This window comes from Halichoerus grypus, chromosome 1 (genome assembly GCF_964656455.1).
Source record: "Halichoerus grypus chromosome 1, mHalGry1.hap1.1, whole genome shotgun sequence".
Taxonomy (NCBI): domain Eukaryota; kingdom Metazoa; phylum Chordata; class Mammalia; order Carnivora; family Phocidae; genus Halichoerus; species Halichoerus grypus.
The window spans coordinates 14,066,430-14,085,338 of NC_135712.1; the positions used below are offsets into that span (position 1 = coordinate 14,066,430).

At 41.7% G+C, this 18,909-nt stretch overlaps 1 protein-coding gene across 12 annotated transcripts in view; it reads left to right on the plus strand.

The window, feature by feature from the left end:
- The window catches only part of TIAM1 (TIAM Rac1 associated GEF 1), a 373,738-nt gene that overhangs the window by 259,619 nt on the left and 95,210 nt on the right, over positions 1 to 18,909 (plus strand). For all 12 annotated transcript variants that reach the window (XM_078053766.1, XM_078054151.1, XM_078054194.1 and 9 more), the window contains one exon: positions 3,398 to 3,570. In XM_078053766.1, coding sequence (XP_077909892.1) covers positions 3,398 to 3,570 — 173 coding nt within the window. The remainder of the gene's footprint in view (positions 1 to 3,397; positions 3,571 to 18,909) is intronic.

Consider the following 18,909-nt stretch of genomic DNA (forward strand, 5'->3'; position numbering starts at 1 on the left):
TTAGAAGGATAGTGGTCAGATTGGATCAGGGCCCACTGCTGTGACCTCAGTTTACTGTAATTACCTTTGTAGAGATTCTAACTCCAAATACAGTCACATTCTGAGGTACCGGATTAGGACTTTTACATAGGAATTTGGGGCAAGATAATTCAGCCCATGACAGGCCCACAGAATTGGTGTGTTAAACAAACCTCCCAGGTGATTCCTACACTGCATTTAAGAACACCAGTGTTAGTGACATAGACTAACAGTAACTAGGCGATTTTTTACTTGGCACATGGAAGAGGGCATTGTTTTGTTTCTGCCATTGCCTTAGAGAATAAAGGGTACCTGAAGGCAGGGTGCAACATCTTGGAGCAACAAGTCAAGAGCCCCTTAGAGGAGGGAGCCTTCCCGTTCTTGGTGACCCAGATTTGAGTGACACAGTCTGTCAGGATCCAGGCCCAGAACACAGAGCCACTGAGCCCTTCATTTCTTAATCCTGATCAGTTCCCATTATATGCTGACCTGCTTGGGGCTGGTCCTTGCCACTCAGAGGCAGAACATGCTGCTTTTTTCCTGGCAACCGTTGGATATGGAGAAATAAAAAAGCAGAGTGCTTGGGAGCTGTGGGGTAGATTTCTCCAAAGATACTTCCACTTTAGACAGAATAATTAATTTTTTTTAAAAAAGATTTCATTTAGAATTAATCTCTGGGGCGTCTCTTTTGGCAACCGCCTGAGCATACAGATGACGTTCAAGTGAAGGTGAAGGCAAATGGACTGCTTTCAGGGAGATGTGCTTCCTGGATTTGCTGCTTCGTGTTAATCTTCACACCGAAACAAGCAGAAAATTAGAGTAAAAGCCGATTTTAACCACCTACTGTCATGGGTGATTGTAAACCAATGTTGCAAAATTATAAAAACAGCAATTTGAGAAGACTGTAAAATGTTCAACGTTTGTCCATGCCAAGGTTTGTGGATGGCTCCCCTTCATTATCCACAGGCTTCATTCTCTCTCCTCAACCTCTGGTACAGCTGTGTTGCTCCTTTTCTGTTCAGAATCTGCTAATCATTAGTGTCGTGTTAGTCCTAAAGATTAGAGCAGGATTTCTCAACAGGGGCACTATTGACATTTTCCGGATAATTCTTTGTTGTGGGGATGCTATCCGGGGCATAGCAGGATGTTTAGCAGCATCCCTGTCCTCTACCTGCTGGATGTCAGTGGCACCCACCTTCCCCCATTCCCCCCACACCCAGTGACAACCAAAAATGTCTCCAGACACCACCAGATGTCCTTGACCTCAAGGGCAAAATTGCCCCACTTCAAGAACCTCCGATTTGGAGGAAAATAGCATCCCCTTTCCATTTCCTTTCCTATATTTATCTCTCAATCTATGCTAGCTTAAGAAGTGAAAATAGGTACAGATGATTCTGTAGTATGTTATGTGTGTTTCTGAAAAGACCTGAGACCTTCACAATAACAGGGATTATGGGAAGAATAAGGTTGGGGCAGAATTATGTGTATGCAACTTTTTAGCCCAACACTAAATAGATAGATAGATACATAGATAGATAGATAGATAGATAGATAGATAGATAGATAACTAAATACCCAGCTAAAAATACTCACATAGTTAACATCTTACTTTTTTTTTTTTAAAGAAACTTTATTTTATTTCTTTTTAAATTTTATTTATTTATTTGACAGAGACAGCAAGAGAGGGAACACAAGCAGGGGGAGTGGGAGAGGGAGAAGCAGGCTTCCCGCCGAGCAGGGAGCCCGATGTGGGGCTCGATCCCAGGACCCTGGGATCATGACCTGAGCTTAAGGCAGACGCTTAACGACTGAGCCACCCAGGCGCCCCAACATCTTACTTTTTAACAATAAATACTATAGAAAATGTGGGACTTCGCCTTTAAGGACAAAGTAAATATAACTTGAATAGGTAGAAAGAAGAATTGAAACCCCTGAATTCTTGAGACCAAGACAGCGATGAAGAAATCATAAAGCTCAGGAGCACCATACCACAAGACTTGTAAGGAAAGCTTTTGGGAAACTCTGCCAAGGGAGAAATTGTGACACGAGTGGACATGGCATTCAGCTGAGTTTGGGGATTTGCACTCAGCAGCTGTTAACCTACAGATGTGAAATATGATGGGCTGGGAGACATTGCCTTTGAACTCATGGGACTTTTCCATCGATCCCCATCATTCCACATTGCTAATCACATAGAAACAAATTTGCTTTATGAAAACTCGTATTGTAGCTTTCTGTGAAAACTCGTAGATTGTACTTTCAAGGACTTTGCTATTCACATTTAAAGTGTGGCCCTTGCTGGTGGTTAAGATGTTGAAAACTGACAGAGTTAAGAAAGACTCATAAAGTTGGACACAGGCTTCCCCTGAAATTGGTTTTGATTAGTTGGCAGTAAATGTTCAGCTAGTAATTACTATTAAAGTGAGCCTCATGTTTAGGTGACGATGGAGGGTATCTCCTAAAGCCACCTTGCCACAAATCTCTGAGAGGTTTTTATTGTGACTGTCTCATTAGTTTCACAGTGCAATTAAGCGTGGACCAGGCTTCCAGAACCCCCACCCCCAGGCCTTCATATGGCATGTGCCATGCCATTTCTTCTTTCAGTAGGAACAGGGACGTGGTTTATTTCTAGAAGAACATTTTGTAGAGTGTATTTGAGATCAAAAACCTATCATTTCTTTCCTTATCTGTAAAATACCTAACACTAATATTATAAATGGTTTTCTCCAAGGGCATAGCCAAGAAACCCAATAAATTGTGTCGCCTGGTTGTATAGCACGTGAGCTATTGGGAAGGGACTCCAGTGGTTCCCTACTGACTGGCAGGCCTCACACCATGGAACCTGCAGTTCTGACCCGTGGAGCTGGGTTTCTAGCCCCCACTGGCTGAAGGAGCCGTAAGACCGCCATATGCCTGTAATGAAACACTCTAAAACAGAAAGTGAGGGTCTTAAAGAACTTGAGGACATGCATGGAGGGAGTTTCGTGTGGGTTGAGAAACTGTGATTTAAGACTCTTTGCCTTTTTGGGGCTCCTGGGTGGCTCAGTCGGTTAAGCATCTGCCTTCGGCTCAGGTCATGATCCCAGGGTCCTGGGATCGAGTCCCTCGTTGGGCTCCCTGCACAGCGGGGAGTCTGCTTCTCCCTCTGCTCCCCCTGCTCATGCTCTCTCTCTCTCTCTCTCTCTCTCTCTGTCTTTTTCTCTCAGTCCATCCAAGACTTCAATACAAGCAAGGCCCCATTCTCTTTACTCTCTAGGTTTCCACATGCTTTCATTTGCAGCCCTCTCCTTGTGACAGGACAGAAGTGCTAGTTTCCACCACCGACCTCTCATTGTACAAGCACCGAACACTCATGCGGACCCCTGTTTTGTTTCCTCAGGGTGCACACTCTTTTTCTATGAGAGCGACGGCAGGTGTGGAATAGACCACAACAGCATCCCTAAGCACGCCGTGTGGGTGGAGAAGAGCATTGTGCAGGCTGTGCCCGAGCACCCCAAGAAGGACTTCGTCTTCTGCCTCAGCAATTCCCTGGGTGACGCCTTCCTCTTTCAGGTTTGTTGGGCACTTCCTTTCAGGGCATTTCACACCTCTGAACCAGATAGCTTCCTCTCCTGCCTATGTACCTCACCCTGTTTTCTTTTCAGTGCTGGGTTTTATCTTTTTGCTCATTATAAAAACAAGAACGATCAATGACAAAATACACACTTACACTGAATTCAGAAATGAGAGAACTCACCCAGAGTGTTCTAAGGGAAGCCCAGGGAAGAGCATGAGTGGACTTAGAGAAACTTGCCCTGTTTGTCAGTGTAGACTCAATTCCATTTGTGTAGAGACTTAGAAAGAGATGATGAATTCCTTAATTTAGAAATTATTTGAGCTGTCAAAATTTTTTACCATAATGTTCTCTTCTAATATTACTCATAAAGTAAAATAATGACATCCCAGAAATGATTAGCTATACCCAGATAATTTCTCTTCCTCAACTTATCAGAAATTTGTAGTCAGTGTTCTTGAAGTTTGAGTGTTAATTGTGTTAAAAAATACTAACCTGCTAATCACTTCAAGATTAGCATTTAATTTTGCAGGGAATCGGTTGGGTTTGGTTGGTTGTGGTGTACTCTACCAGAACTTTTTGTTGTGTTAGTTAGGAAGACTTCCTTCATGTGTTTCTATGATGCAAGAATTCCTCCCACTTTTACTCTATGCTGCCTACATGCTTTGCACAGTGCTATTGAGAAGAAGAAGATTTTGACACAGTTCCTACTCTTAAAATTGTTCCCATGTGATGTGGGAGAAGGACATGTGGATAGATCTTTGTAGAGTAGGAAAGCCTGACCATTAATGTTAAAGGATGAATAGGGATGAATTGGGGGAAATGGACAGAATATTCCATGCAGAAGACAGAGCTGGATCAAAGGCATGGAAAAGAGTAATAGGTGATTTCACTGAGTTTCCAGGTTTGGCCCCTAAGTTATTTCCATTTGGGCAATTAAAGTAAGAAAGTGGTCATTTATTTGTGAATAGGCAAAAACATCTGTTTTTTTCTTTCTTTAAATCAGTGATATAAAACACATAAAGAAGAGTGTACAAAACATAAATGTTTTGCTCCAAGAAGTATCACAGAGTAAATACGTAACCACCTCCTAGGTCAGGAAACAGAAGTTCTTAGCACCCTACCAGCCACTCCCCACCCACATACATACATGCAGGCGACTAGTTGGGTAGAGTGAATATGTATTTTATCATCCAAGCCAGGACACTTTTGTCTATCTGGGAATGTCTTCATTTCTCCTTCATTTTTGAAGGATAACTTTGCTGGATATAGAATTCTTGATTGACAGTCTAATTGTAGTGTTTTGAAAATATTATTGTACTGCCATCTGGCCTCCATGGATTCTGATGAGAAATCAACTTTGAATCTTAGGAGGATCCCTTGTATAGTTGAGTTGCTTCTCGGGGCACCTGGCTGGCTCAGTCCACAGAGCATGTGACTCTTACTCTCAGGGTTGGGAGTTCAAGCCCCATGTTGGGGGTGGAGCCTACTTAAAATTAAAAACCAGTGCATTAAATGAGTTGCTTCTCTGTTGCTACTTTTTGTCTTTGTATTTAAACAGTTTATGGTGTGTCTCTAAGTATTCATTTCTTTCAGTTTATTCTATCTGGAATTCATTGACCTTCTTGGGTGTGTGGGGGTGTGTGTCTAAATCACATTTGGAAAGTTTTCAGCTGTCCTTTCTTCCAATAGTCCTCCTGTCCATTTCTCTCTTCTCCTTCTGGGACTTCCATTATGTTTATGTTAGTCGCACTTGATGGTGCAAGTCTCTGAAACTCTGTTCATCTCTCTTCGTTCTTTTTTTGTTCTGTTTCATGGACTGGATAATTTCAGTTGACGTACTTTAAGTTCACGGATTCTTTTTTTGTCAGTGCAAACCTGTTGTCCAGCCCCTCTGGTAAATTTTTTCACTTCAGTTATTCTATAGTTCAACTCCAGAATTTGTATTTGGTTCTCTGAAAAAAAATTCTTTAAATTTCTCTCTTGATATTCTCTATTTGATGAGATATCATTCTGATACTTTACTTCTTCTTTAGACATGATTTCCTTTAGTTCTTTGGATATATTCAAAATAATTGATTTAATATCTTTGCCTAGCAAGCTACCATCTGGACTTCCTTAGGGACAGTTTCTATTGACTGCTTCTTTTCTTGTGTATGTGCCATGCTTTGTTGTTTCTTTGCATGTTTCATACGTACTTGGTTGAAAACTACATTTTGCAGAATATAATGTGGTGACTCTTGAAACCGGATCCTCCCACCCTCACCCCCGGGGTTTGTTGATGTTGATTGTTGTCACTATTGCTTATTTGTTTTTTTTTTTTTTTTTTTTTAAAGGAATATGTGTCTTTTTTTTTTTTTTAAAGATTTTATTTATTTATTTGACAGAGAGAGACAGTGAGAGGGAACACAAGCAGGGGGAGTGGGAAAGAGAGAAGCAGGCTTCGTGCCGAGCAGGGAGCCCGATGCGGGGCTCGATCCCAGAACCCTGGGACCATGACCTGAGCTGAAGGCAGTCGCTTAACCAACTGAGCCACCCAGGCGCCCCACTATTGCTTATTTGTTAAGTGACTTTCCTGAAATCTATAAAATATTTATTCTTTGTCATGTATGGCCACTGAAGCCTCTGCTCAGTTAGTTTAGTAGTCAGCTAATGATTGGAGAGATTTCCTTAGATGCCTGGAAGCAATTAGACTTCCAGTCTTTCCCAAAGATCTCTGTGTCTTCAACACTCAGGGAGCTAGTTAACAACTCTGCCTTAGCCTTCACCTCTGCTTGCACAGAGCCTCAAGGTCAGCCAGAGGGGTGAGCATAGGGCCTTCTCAGGGTTTTGTGGATGTGTGCACAGTCCTATACATGTATGTGACTTTCTAGATTTCCAGAACTATGGATATCTCATGAATATCTTATTCGTCAGCTTTTTAAAAAGTTTCTTGGTCAGCTACCTCTTTTGCCCCAACTGTCATCACTGCCTCAGGCAGCTGCGATATTAAACAGTTCTTACTGATTATTTTTCATCAACTCCCTTTGGAGTAAAGACTATCTGCACAAGTGAGTTCTGAGGTCAAATAGCAACAAGCCCTGTGAATGGAGGTTTTCTGTGAACTGTCAGATAGGTCAAATAATGACAGTTCTCTGAGAATGCTGTTTTGTGGGAGTTCATTGCCCCCTTCAGCAATTGCTAGACTGCTGTTTTTCATGTGATTGTGGAGATAGGGAGATGAAGATGGGAATAAGGCAAGCTAAAATGTCCTCAAAGCTTGCTATTCTTACTGAGATTCAGCTATCACTTTTTCCAGTAGAAGTACCTAAGATTGTTGCAAGACCTAATTAATTGCCAGAGCTCTGAAAAAGTTGATTTTGGCCATTTTTGCCAGTGTTACTGATTTTACAGAGGAGTAGTTTTTTGAGGTCCTTACTCTCCCCATTTCCACTGATGAACTCATCAGGACACTTTAGAGACTTGATGGTTTTGACAGATATACCAGCTCCATTAACAATTATGCCAGGATAACGGGTATAAATTGCAATAGATTCAGGCTACTGGGATATGTTGCAACCTTTCCATAGGTGCGTTTGGGTTGATCCCTATTTGGGGGGATCATGAGCAATGTTGCTAGAGTACTCATATCTGCGTTCAGGATATGTTTGTCCACATTTCTAGTGGTGTATACCTAGGACTGGTATTGCTGTATCATGGGATAAATGTACACATTCATGTTTAGTAAATACTACCAAACAGTTTCCAAAATGATTGAAATAATTTATGCTCCCATCAGCAGCCTAGGAGAATTCCAGGTGTTCCTTATCCTTGTCCACACTTGGTATTGTCAGATCTTTTATTTTTCACTTGTAAGCTATTTGTGTGAAGCTGAGCACATTTTTTGAGGGTTTAATGACCATTTCAATATCATTTTTGTGAAGTACTTATTTCAAGTGCTTATTCCTGCCTATTTCTCAGTTGGGTTGTCTGTCTCTCAATGATTCATGGCAGTTCTTTACATATTTTGTGTATCAAATCCTTGTTGATTATATGCATTGCAAATATCTTTTTCCACTCTGTGGCTAGCCTTTTACTCTGTTAAAGGTGTCCTTTGTTATGCTGACTTTTTAAATTTAATGTATCTCATTTCTCCAGTCTTCCTTAATGGATAGTGCCTTGTGTATCCTATTTAAAAAATCTACATGCTCTGAGTCATGAAAATGTCCTTCTGTTTAGCTTATTAACCGTTGTTTTTCTGCATCTGGCATAGCTTCTTATTAATTATCTGGATATCTTGTATATGAGGGAATGCCTAACAATGTTAACAATAACAACAGTAATATTATATGATATCAGCAGCTGTCTTTTACTGAGCCCTTATTGTATGCCACCATCTTGAAAGTGTTTTACAATGTAAAAGTCAGATATAATTCTTTAGAAAAATTTTTTCTTAATTTAAGTACAGTTGATATACCATGTTATATTAGTTTAGGTGCACAGCATAGTGATTCGGCAATTCTATATGCAGTGCTCAAGTAAGTGTAGTTACCATCCGTCACCCTACAACATTATTACAGTATTATTGACTATATTCCTTATGCTGTACTTTTCATCTCCATGACGTATTTATTTTATAACTAGAAGTTTATAATCCCCTTCACCTGCCCCCCCCCCCCCACCAGTTTGTTCCTGGTATTTATGCGTCTGTTTCTGGGTTTGTTTGCTCATTTGTTTTATTTCTTCAGTTCCCCATATAAGTGAAGTCACAAGTCACATTTAGTTCGTACAGCAATCAGTGAGTTGGATTGTATATCCATATTTTAACCAATTAATGGGGACTGTGTCCACCATTTGGTGAAGCTCAGGCTTTTATAAAGGCTAAGAATTAGATGCCAGGTGACGCAGTAACTGAGTGTTGGCTGGATTCAAACCAAACCTCTCTTTCTCTAAAGTCTTTTATTGTGTTAAGTATACTATTTATCCCATTTCTATTACTGTTTACCCTAAGAAGAACATGGGCAGGAATCACTGGCCACAGTCAAAAGGTACTGTTTCTCATTCTTAGAATTAAGCCACTCATTGGGAATATTTCAATATTTCGGTCATTCTTGCCACACTACACAATTTCGATGATAATCTGATCAGTTTCAGGATACTCTCCTTTTTACGTACACACTGCTGATGTGAATTCCTTTTGAAAGGACCTTCCTGGCCATAAAATTGCTGGTACAATCTAAGTATCCAATAGGTTGCATTGAATAAAATTCCTTTGTGGCAACATAGGACCTTATTCATGAAAGCCTCTGTGTCCTCTTGTCCTGGTGAAATTTTTATGCTACTTACGTGGGATAGAGCACAAAACGAACCTTCTCAGAAGAAATTGCTGCTGTTCAGGATCCATGAGGGCTTTTTCTACCTTCTACTTATTGTAATCCACATGACTCGGGAGGGGCTAGGTTTGAAAGAAACCTGTGTGTGTGAGGGGTGAGGTTAATGCAAGGGAGATCAACCACGATTATGGAAATAATTTGTAGGTTATTCCAGCCCTGGGGCTCAATTCAGTGTGCACAGTTTACAGAGCCTATATGCTGCTGATTTGATGCTGTTATTCAGATCGGCCCACGGTAAGGAGGTTCATGTTACCAGCAAAAGCAGAAAAGAGGTTTTGTGTGCAGGATGGGGGTGGGGATGGGCCTGAGTATTAGAGCAGTTTAATGGAAGAATTGCTATGCTGTCTGCAAAGGGCAGCAATGAGTCCTGCATTTCAATGATTTTAGAGATCTTTCCTCCACCTGGAAGTCAGAACCAGCGCCTACCACCTACAAAGTACAGTTTCATATTGGGCCTTCCTCTGTCCATGACTGGTGGATGTTACGTGCACTTCCAAAAAGCTCAGTGGCTTTTATGGTAAGAGTGATGCCTGATGGGAAGCAAAATCACATGCAGTGATATAGCTCAAGAAGTGTAGAAAATCTCTCTCAGGGGTCACTGCCTTTCCATAGAAAGTTTTCTTATTATAGAAAGTCCCCTGGATGAGGGTATAGCATGCATATTAAAAAGAGACTAGTGAAAAAAGAATAGTATTTACACCATTATGATGAATTGGGGATTAGATGTCATAATCCAAGTCAGATGTCTTATAGATAGCAAATGCTCATTACATGTATGCTTCTCATTTTAATTATAAATACGTATCTTAAATACGTATCTTTACAGAAGTTGAGTGTGGTTTCCCTGTGAAGAGGCTAAGGCTTTGAGTGTTATTAGGCTCTGAGGCTCCAGACAGTTATCTTGAAGTGCTACACCTGCTTCTGTGTGGACTTGATGAAGGTCACTGGCACACATGCCCTGAACCAGGGCAGCCAGATTAGGGAAAAATCTGGAAATCATCTTTCACAAGGAGGCATCAAGTGGACTTGGTAGAAGAGACTCCAGAGGGGATTTAGCATCTTGGACTTGAGTAGATGAAAGTCCAGCCTCGCTCTCAAGGTAGGCACTATCTCCTCAAAGCCCCTGACAGCTGGTCAGCCTGCGCACTGCATGACCACCTCCCTCCCTGGGAAGCTTCCAGCTCTTCAACCATCTGCTTTGCTGGTTAGCTCCAAGAATTATCACGTTCTTTGTTGTGTTGAGATAATACATTCTTTCTGGTGGCTTTTGTCATTTTCCTTTGTTTCCCTATGTTTTCCAAGTCTAAAGCAAGTCGTCTTCTTCCTTCTCATAACCTTTCAAATGCTTGAAAACAGCTCTCATCTGTCTCCTGCCATGTCTTCTGTTTAGGCTTCCCTGTGTAAGGTTTCTGAGCCATTCTCCCTACGATTCAGGTCTTATCGTTGATGTTCTTCCTTGTAAGTAGTTCTGGAACAACCTGTCCCCCATGAGAAAAGTCCTGTGCAGCCTGCCTACAGTTGCTCTTCCCATTTTCTTCCACAATGCTAGTGTCAGTTCCTTAATTTATTAGGAACCACACCCAACTGTTGACTCATACTGAGCTTGTGGTTTATCATACCCATGGCATCAACTCTTACAAGGTCTCTTCCATCTTATTTTAATAGGTGTTTCAAGAACTCTAAATGCAGAAGTAAATTTACTTCTTTGAAATCTTATGTTTGTGGTTTCTGCTCTTCTAATGAACTTGTTGAAATCTTGCTTGGATCCTAGTTCCATCTTCCCTCTTAACTTCATGCTCTCTGCAGATAAGACAAACTGGATGTTTTCTCTTTGTTCTCTCTGTGGGTTTAAATGTTGCCTTAGTCTGTAGCTAAGTCCTATTTTCCCATCATCATAGATCATCTCCCTGCCTCTAGCTAGCCACTTTAGAAATATTTACCATTGGTTTTGACATGGATTAGTTGTGAAGATGGGTAAACGCCTAAGATATATGGAGCCCCAGGCAAATTTTTTTATCTATATAAAGAATTTGACTCACCCCAGATCAGCTTTGTCAACACCATTCTGGTGGCTCATCTCATGCAGTCTGGTGAAAGAAATACCAGATAGACTAATGGGAACAACCACTAGGCATAGACTTATGTCCAGGAGCTCATTAGCATATCTTACTGATAACACATATGGGATACAGGGTCAGAGAGCTCCCTGAAAGGGAGAAAATGGATGGGGGGGGGGGATCGGGTATTCCTTCTGGACCCTGTCCTTTTCAGGCATCGGAAGGGGTCTTTTCAAAATATGGGGCCCCATTTGCCTAGCTCTTAGGAGGGTACTGATGGAGAGTGTGGATGTTGAAGTACAAAATGAATACACAGGGCTGGTAATCATTTACAGCACATGCCCTACTATTAGCATATTCAGAGGTCTCCTCACATATGTTAAAAGTACAGTGCAGAGATATAATTGTGGCTGAGCTAGATTTTAGTATGTAATCTGTATACTATTATGTATTATCCAAATAATATGTTACTAACAGTATTTGTCTTCCTTGTTACATTATTTTAAATTTGTATGAAGTCAATACAAGCACATAGTTTTAAAGAATTCAATTAACCTTAAAAGACTTAAAGTGAAATTCTCTTCTCATCCTCTACCTCTTCCCCCAGCCTCAGGCGCCCAAAGCAACTATGCTCAATTATTTTAGCTAGGTTTTTTTGTTTGGTTGGATTTTTTTTTCCTTGTATTTACCCTCATTTCTCATTAACATGTTTACAGTATTTCTTAATTGACTTTAGGCATTAGCTACTGACTTTCTGTGATGTTAGATGAATATTTAGCTGTATTATATATGAATTCTCCTTTTCTCATATTCCTATATCATTATATGAACATTTAGGAGTAAACTAATAGTCTCTATTATACTGTTAGGATGTTCCATGCTGCTATGACCATATAAATAATATTAGCTGCTGGGCCAAATAGTGTACCATCATTTTATTTCCTTTCTTGAACAACTTTTTGTTTTTTTTTCCCTGTAGTTAATGCCTGCCTTTTTTTTTCTGCTCCATTTACTTATTTTTATGCTTATTTTAGCAGTATTTTCTAAATCTCCAATTTATTACCTAGTCACTTTGTACTATTTTGTTCCCTGGAGACTGCCTTTTCCTGACCCTTTATCCTGCTCCAATCTGTTTGTTGTCTAGGCCTCAGGCATAATAGTTACACTGGTTTCCCCTTCATTACCCTAGTTAGATTCTTGGATTGCAAGTCTTCCTTTTTTCTCCTTCATTTTCATAAAAACAAACAAATAAACCCATAATAACTTCCTATAAAGTGGTTCATATTTGAAAATGTCTTCATTTTACCTTTTACTTGAATAATCTTTGAGTAATTTGGAATTTTGGTTTGAAAATTATTTCCCCTTTGTTCACTTATATTCTGATACCAGTCTCATTTCTGATTATCTTGTGTGTGCTTTATTTCTTTTGAGGTTTTAGAATAATTTTCTATCACCAGGGTTATGGTTTCTCAAAGGGATTTGCCTTCGCGTTGAGATTTTAATTTTAGTTATTTTTTTTATTCCTAAAAGCTTTCCTGTTCTCTCTCTTCCTCTCCCTTTCTCTCTCCCTCGCCTCCCCTCCCTTCCCTTTTCTCCCTGTCCCTTCCACCCTCCCTTTCTATTTTTCTCTTTCCTTCCCTACCTCCTACCCTTCCTCCTCCTTTCCTTTCTTCTCTCCCTCTATCCTTCTCTCCCTTTTCCTTCTTCCCTCCTTTCTCCCTCATTGTTCCTTTTTCATTGTAACCTGTGCATTTGTTTGTTTATAGCTTTAGATTCCTTTGTTTCTCTGTCTCTGAGGATGTTACTGGGTTTTCAGGAAATTTTCATGGCTTCAGGCATTGTTTCTGTTTCTTCGTGATGCATTTTCTTCTCTGTGCTTTTGTCTCTGCCTTTCATGCTAGAGGCTTTCATCAAATGTCTGGTGGTCCTTGATTATCTGATCATATTTAAATGTGAGATACCAAAAAAGTGCTTGGATATTGTTTGGGCCATCTACTGGGGGCTTTTACAGCATGAACAGATGGTAAGACCTTTTTGTTGAGGGTGTCCATTTGACAATATTTGTTGGTCTTTTCTGTTGGGCTACTCAGCTTTGCCAAAGATGAATCCTGCCATTGCCATTTACTGGGCAGGCTTCCATTTATTCTCATTTGCAGCAAATGGTTCCTCCTTTTGTGCCTGTCTTCCTAGAGTCTGGACCCTCTCTTCTCCAAAGGATTTACCTTAGGTGGGTGAGGGGTTAGGGAGGTGAGGGAGTACAAGGCGGGGGGAGAGTGCCCAGTTGTATGACTTTGTGCAGTGGATGAGGGGAGCCCCATATTAAATTCTCTTTACAGATGTTAAAGACGATAGCTTACTGGGGCACCTGGCTGACTCAGTCAGTAGAGTATGTGACTCCTGATCTTGGGGTCGTGAGTTTGAGCCCCTTTTTATTACTTAAGGAAATTTAAAAAATGACAGCTGACTTAAGTCTTGTATAAATAAAATGAAAAAAAAAAACAATGGAAAAAAAGGACTTTCAAGAATTCACACAGGAACTTCATTCCCAACTAACCTCTTAAAAACACATAACTTTATTCCCCTTTATTTTCCTTTTTTTTTAGAATGGGAAAAAGAAGTTCAACCTACTTGACAATTATTCTTGTGTCTCTATAAACTCAAATTATCTGAAATTTTATTTTCCTAGATCTGGCATATATTCCCTAGTATTTCTCTCGTTTAAAATGAATTTCCCTTTTCCTGCTACTCACGTAAACCATTGATTATCTGAAATCACTGAGTATCCTCCATTCAGTTGGATAATTGAAGCTAGATCTATTTAAATACATAATGAAGCCCTGAGCTTCATCTTAACTCTGCACTCAAAGGGGCTCTTATGCAAAATGCATTTTTTTGCTGATTATATTCCTGTGTTGGCAAGAACTTTGCTTATTCCCTTCACTGAACTTTATACAGTATTTATAGCATCTCCAGAGGGCAAAGGAAGAATCACAAACTTCAGTTTTGCTACCTGTCTGCTGCTGTTTGTTTAATGGAAGCAGATGAGTGTGGAGGAAATCACAACCATGTTGCGGGGGTGGGGGGTGTCTCTCCTTCCTGCCCCTTTGACCACTGGATTCTGATAGAGAGCGCTTTAGTAGACCTAATGTCCCTAATTAAACTTGCCTGGTTCAAGAAGATAATGCAAAGGTAGCGGCTTTGAAAAGCTTTTTCTGGCATGTCAGATTTGAAATTCTGGAGAGTCCACACTGGGAGACATTCTATCAAGTTAGTGGTCTGCTGTGAGCTGCTCTGAATTATTAAGCCTGTAAACTGCCATGAACTGTTACAGAGTTTTTCTACTTAACTCTATGTTGACAGCAGTCAGGGTAGACCTAGCCTCTCATCGACACATAGCTCTGGGTATGCCCCTGGGAATGGACCAGCCCTTTCAAAAAGCTCATTTAGTGAATTGTGCTTCTTAGAAATAGATTTGGCTTTAATGATGGAGAAAGGCAGAGACTGCTGTGTTGTTGAGACAGGACAGCAGGAGGAAAAGTTCTCTCTAATGGAACTGCCTTCAGCCACCGACAGGTTCTGGAGAAGCTTGGAGGCTTGAGGCATGCTTAATGGTTAAAATGACTGGTGGATACATTTTTCATAAAGCTGTAAGCAGACTTTTCTCTCTATCCTTCTCTAGGCTGTGGGGCTTGGTGCTTTTGTTTATTTCTTAAAATCTTAATTGTGGTAAGTTACACATGACATACCATCTTAACTATTTGTAAGCGTGCCGACGTTCAGTGGCATTAAGCACGTTCACATTGTGGTGCATCTGTCCCCACCATCCATCTCCAGACTCTTCTCATCTTGCAAACCTGAAACCTGGAACACTGGCTCCCACTCCCATCCTCCCCAAACCCCTGGCAACCACCATCTTTCTTTCTTTAAATAAATAAATTTCAGGGGCACCTGGGTGGCTCAGTTGTTAAGCGCCTGCCTTCGGCTCAGGTCATGGTCCCCCCAGGTCCTGGGATCGAGCCCCGCATCAGGCTCCCTGCTTGGCGGGAAGCCTGCTTCTCCCTCTGCCACTCCCCCTGCTTGTGTTTCTGCTCTCGCTGTCTCTCTGTCAAATAAATAAATAAACTCTTAAATAAATAGATAGATAGATAGATAAATTTCAGGATAGCTGCTCTGCCAAAATTAAATATACATCTTTCAAAGGCTGTTTAGCTTCATCAGCTAGTATCAGTTTTTCTTTAAACTTTTCTTTCTTTTTTTTTTTTTTTCAAAGTAATCTCTGCACCCAAACATGGGGCTCAAACTTAAAACCCCAAGATCAAGAATGCATGCTCCACTGACTGAGCCAGCCAGGTGCTTTCTTTGCACTTCTTAACTGGGATGCAGACGTAAACTCTCTGGTATCGGAATGGAGTGTGTTGCCCTTGGCTCAGTTTGGCAGAGAGCCTCAAAGGTGGAGGGAAGAAGGGGCCCTGCTTTCATTAAATAAAGAGAGGAAAAGGCTGTTCCGTAGAACCTATCAGATTATGGCTCTTCTTGGCAGTTGAAAGTGTGTGACATAGACTTTTCTAGAAGCGTTGAAATGGGATTCTTACTTAGCTAGTGTATCAGTCAGGATGGTTAGATTATGCTCTAGGAAGGACCAGCCCCCATATCTCCATGGCTTAACACACCTTTTTCATTCCTGCCACACTTCTGATGGACACTGGCTATGAAGCTGTATTTGTCCTGGATACTCCGGGACCCAGGGTGACAGAAGGTTCCCTGACACATGCTTCCACGACTGTAAGCAAAGGGACCAGAATGGGAGTGAATTGGGCTTTTGTTTAGTAATGACACATGTCGCTTCTCCTCAAATTCATTGGCCAAAGCCAAATGACAGGGCCACACCTAATTTTAAAGGGAGCAGGAAAGTTCCATCCTCCTATGTCCCTAGGGAGAGCCCAAAATATTACATGTACAACAGGAATGACACCACAGGGGCCCAGTCTTCGGAAGAATCGATGAGAACTAGGGGTTCGGGGGCAGAGTGGCGTGTTTAACAAAATGATTTTAAGCACAGGATTGGTAAAGATCAAGGTTTATAATAAATTACTGGGTTATACCTAATTTTTTTCTGGGCTTTGGTTTCTCCATTCGTAAAATGCACCTGGGCCCCTTCTAGGTGAACTTTCTATTAAAGTATAATATCTACACAGAAAAGTACACATTTCGATGGTGTTTCAAAAGCTCGTGCCCCCATGTCGGAGGTACGTGCAACCAGCACCCAGACCGGGGAGCTGAACGTGGCCAGCACCCCAGAGGCCCCCCTCGTGGTTCCTTGCAGCTGCTTCTCCCTCCCCCGCTCCCACCAAAGAGCTCCTCTTCTGACTTCTCACTGTGCATTCGTTTTTGCCTGTGTCTATACTTTATACAAATAGAATCTTAGTCTATATTCTTGCATGTCTGGCTGCTTGTCCTCAGTGTTATGTGTGTGACTTCTTCATGTTGCAGTCTTTCGTTCTCCTTGCCGTGTAGTATTTCATTGTGTGATTATACCACACATTATTTATCCATTCTGCTCTTGACGGGTGTTTGGATAGTTTCCAGTTTTGCCCATTGCAGATTATGCTGCTATAGACATTTTGGTGTATATGTTCTGTTGAGCATATGAATGCATTTTTGTTGAGTGTATACCCAGGAGTGCATTTTTGGGGTCACAGGGCGTGCACGTAGTTAGCTTTTCTCAGGTAGCGTCCAGCAGCTTTCCAAAGCACTTATACTAGCAGTATATTCTCCATCCAGTAACCAGCACTGCCTGGGAATTCTGGTTGCTCCATATCTTTGCCATCACTTGGTATTTTCTTCCTGGAAGCTTTTTTTTTTTTTTTTTTTTAAAAGATTTTATTTATTTATTTGAGAGAGAGAGCAGAGCAGGGGGAGGGGCAGAAAGAGAGAGAGAAGCAGACTCCCTGCTGAGTAGGCTTGATCCCAGGGTTCTGGAATCATCAAAGGCAGAAGCTCAACTGACTGAGCCACCCAGGCGCCCCCTGGAAGCTTTTCTTTTAGAAAAGAATCCTTACTAGATTGTTCTTCCATCTGAGCTAATTCCTCCCTCCTTAGCTCCCTCCCTAGATAGATAGATAGATAGACGAAAAATAACTCCACTTGGTAACATACCCACTGACGCTGAGGCCCTGAGAGACCCCAAGGTCAAGCCCTGTGCTCTATACAAGGCAGGAGCAAGCCTGGTGCATTTATCATGTGTGGGAGGACCTAAAACTCTGGATTTTTCTGGAGTTACTTGAAAGTGATATATAAAGATAAAATGTAAGATAGTGACTTTCTAAGAGGAGATACATATTAACAGTTTGAAGCAACGTTAAGCGTTAAAGGGGAGTCGTCTATACGGACCTATGGGTCCCTACAAGTATTTACCTGGGATTTCCGGTGTTGCTACCTCCTCTTTTCCCCCTCAGCTTTCACAAGATGATCCCGTTGGCTTCGCTCTGTTGCTTCTCTGTGAGACTGTTTCGCTCACTGATGTCTTCTTTAGGTGCAGGCACGTACTTTGCTATAAAGGTAACAACTGCCATATTGTTGAGGTTGGCCCAGTGGGTCGGGACTCTGTTGGCTGACACCGTGTTGCAGTTTCCACTGTGGGATAGCAAACTGAGGAGATTCAGAAATAACAAACTGGGGTGGTCTTTGGTTGCCGGGGTGCAGGGTACCAGGTGGGTGGGGGCCTGTTACTGGAATTTTGTTTGCCAACCATCACTCCAATGAGTTTGGAAGCTAAAAAGATGCATCAGAGAGAGAGGGAAAAAAAATCAGTGTTTTGTGCATGAAAATGATGTTGGCTGTTACTTCAGTACTGAAGTGGCTGAATAGACCTTTTTCTTCAGTGAGCTAATTTCTGAGTGTTTATTAAACCTCTCTGGGCTTAAGGGGATACCCGGAAAATTCTAGCATGTCCTCACTTATAAATACTCGTTGACTGAGTTCCTGAAGTATTTGTAATGGTGGGTTAGTGCGAATGAGCTGTCTGCCCCAGACTGTTCTCTGACTTTTGCCTTTCAGAGCACCTTGAGTCACTTTGAGGTTGCTTGTCCATTGCTGGGGGTGGCCATTTTAAAAGAAAATGGAATGTGAAAAGCCATTCCTCGCTGCTGGATGGCCCCACTTCCTAGATAACTCCCATGTGTCCCTGAACATAATACTGCTTCTGGCTGCCTTGAGCTCCTTCCACAACCCTAATTGTGTCATTGCTGCTTGCCTCTGGCATAGGGCCTTTGGATTTGGGTCACAGCATTTCACTGGGGGCAGGGCTGTTGTCTTCCTTGGACAGTGATGTCCCTTGGCCTCATTCTCAACCTTGGAAGTGGCCAACCCTCTGTGAAAACTGACCTTTGCTTCAGAACAGCCCTCTTCACTAGAAACTAAGCTCTCCGAATAGGATTATCACATATTCAAGTGTCTTAATTTCGACTGCTATTAACATAATTGCACAAGTAAATAAATAAATGGGGGGCTTATCAGCGATAGACATTGATTTCTCACATTCTGGAGGCTGGAAGTCCAAGATCAGGGTGGGAGCATGGTTGAGTTCTGGGCAGGCCTGCCCCCTGACTCATAAACTGTGTCTTCTTGCTGTGTCCTCACTTGGCAGAAGAGGGACTAGTTAGCTCCCTGGCCTCTTTTTATAGGAGCACTAATCCGCTGCAGGAAGGCTCCACCCGCATGACCTAATCACTTCCCAAAGGCCTCACCCCCTAATACCATCACACTGGGGGTTAGGATTTCAACATTTGAATTTGGGAGAGACACAAACATTCATTCCATCACAACAAATGAGTTCCTTTAGCACACCGAGTGAGCAGACACGGAGACTTCATATTCCAGACAGCTCTTGGGGGCTGGGGGTGGGCGTGGC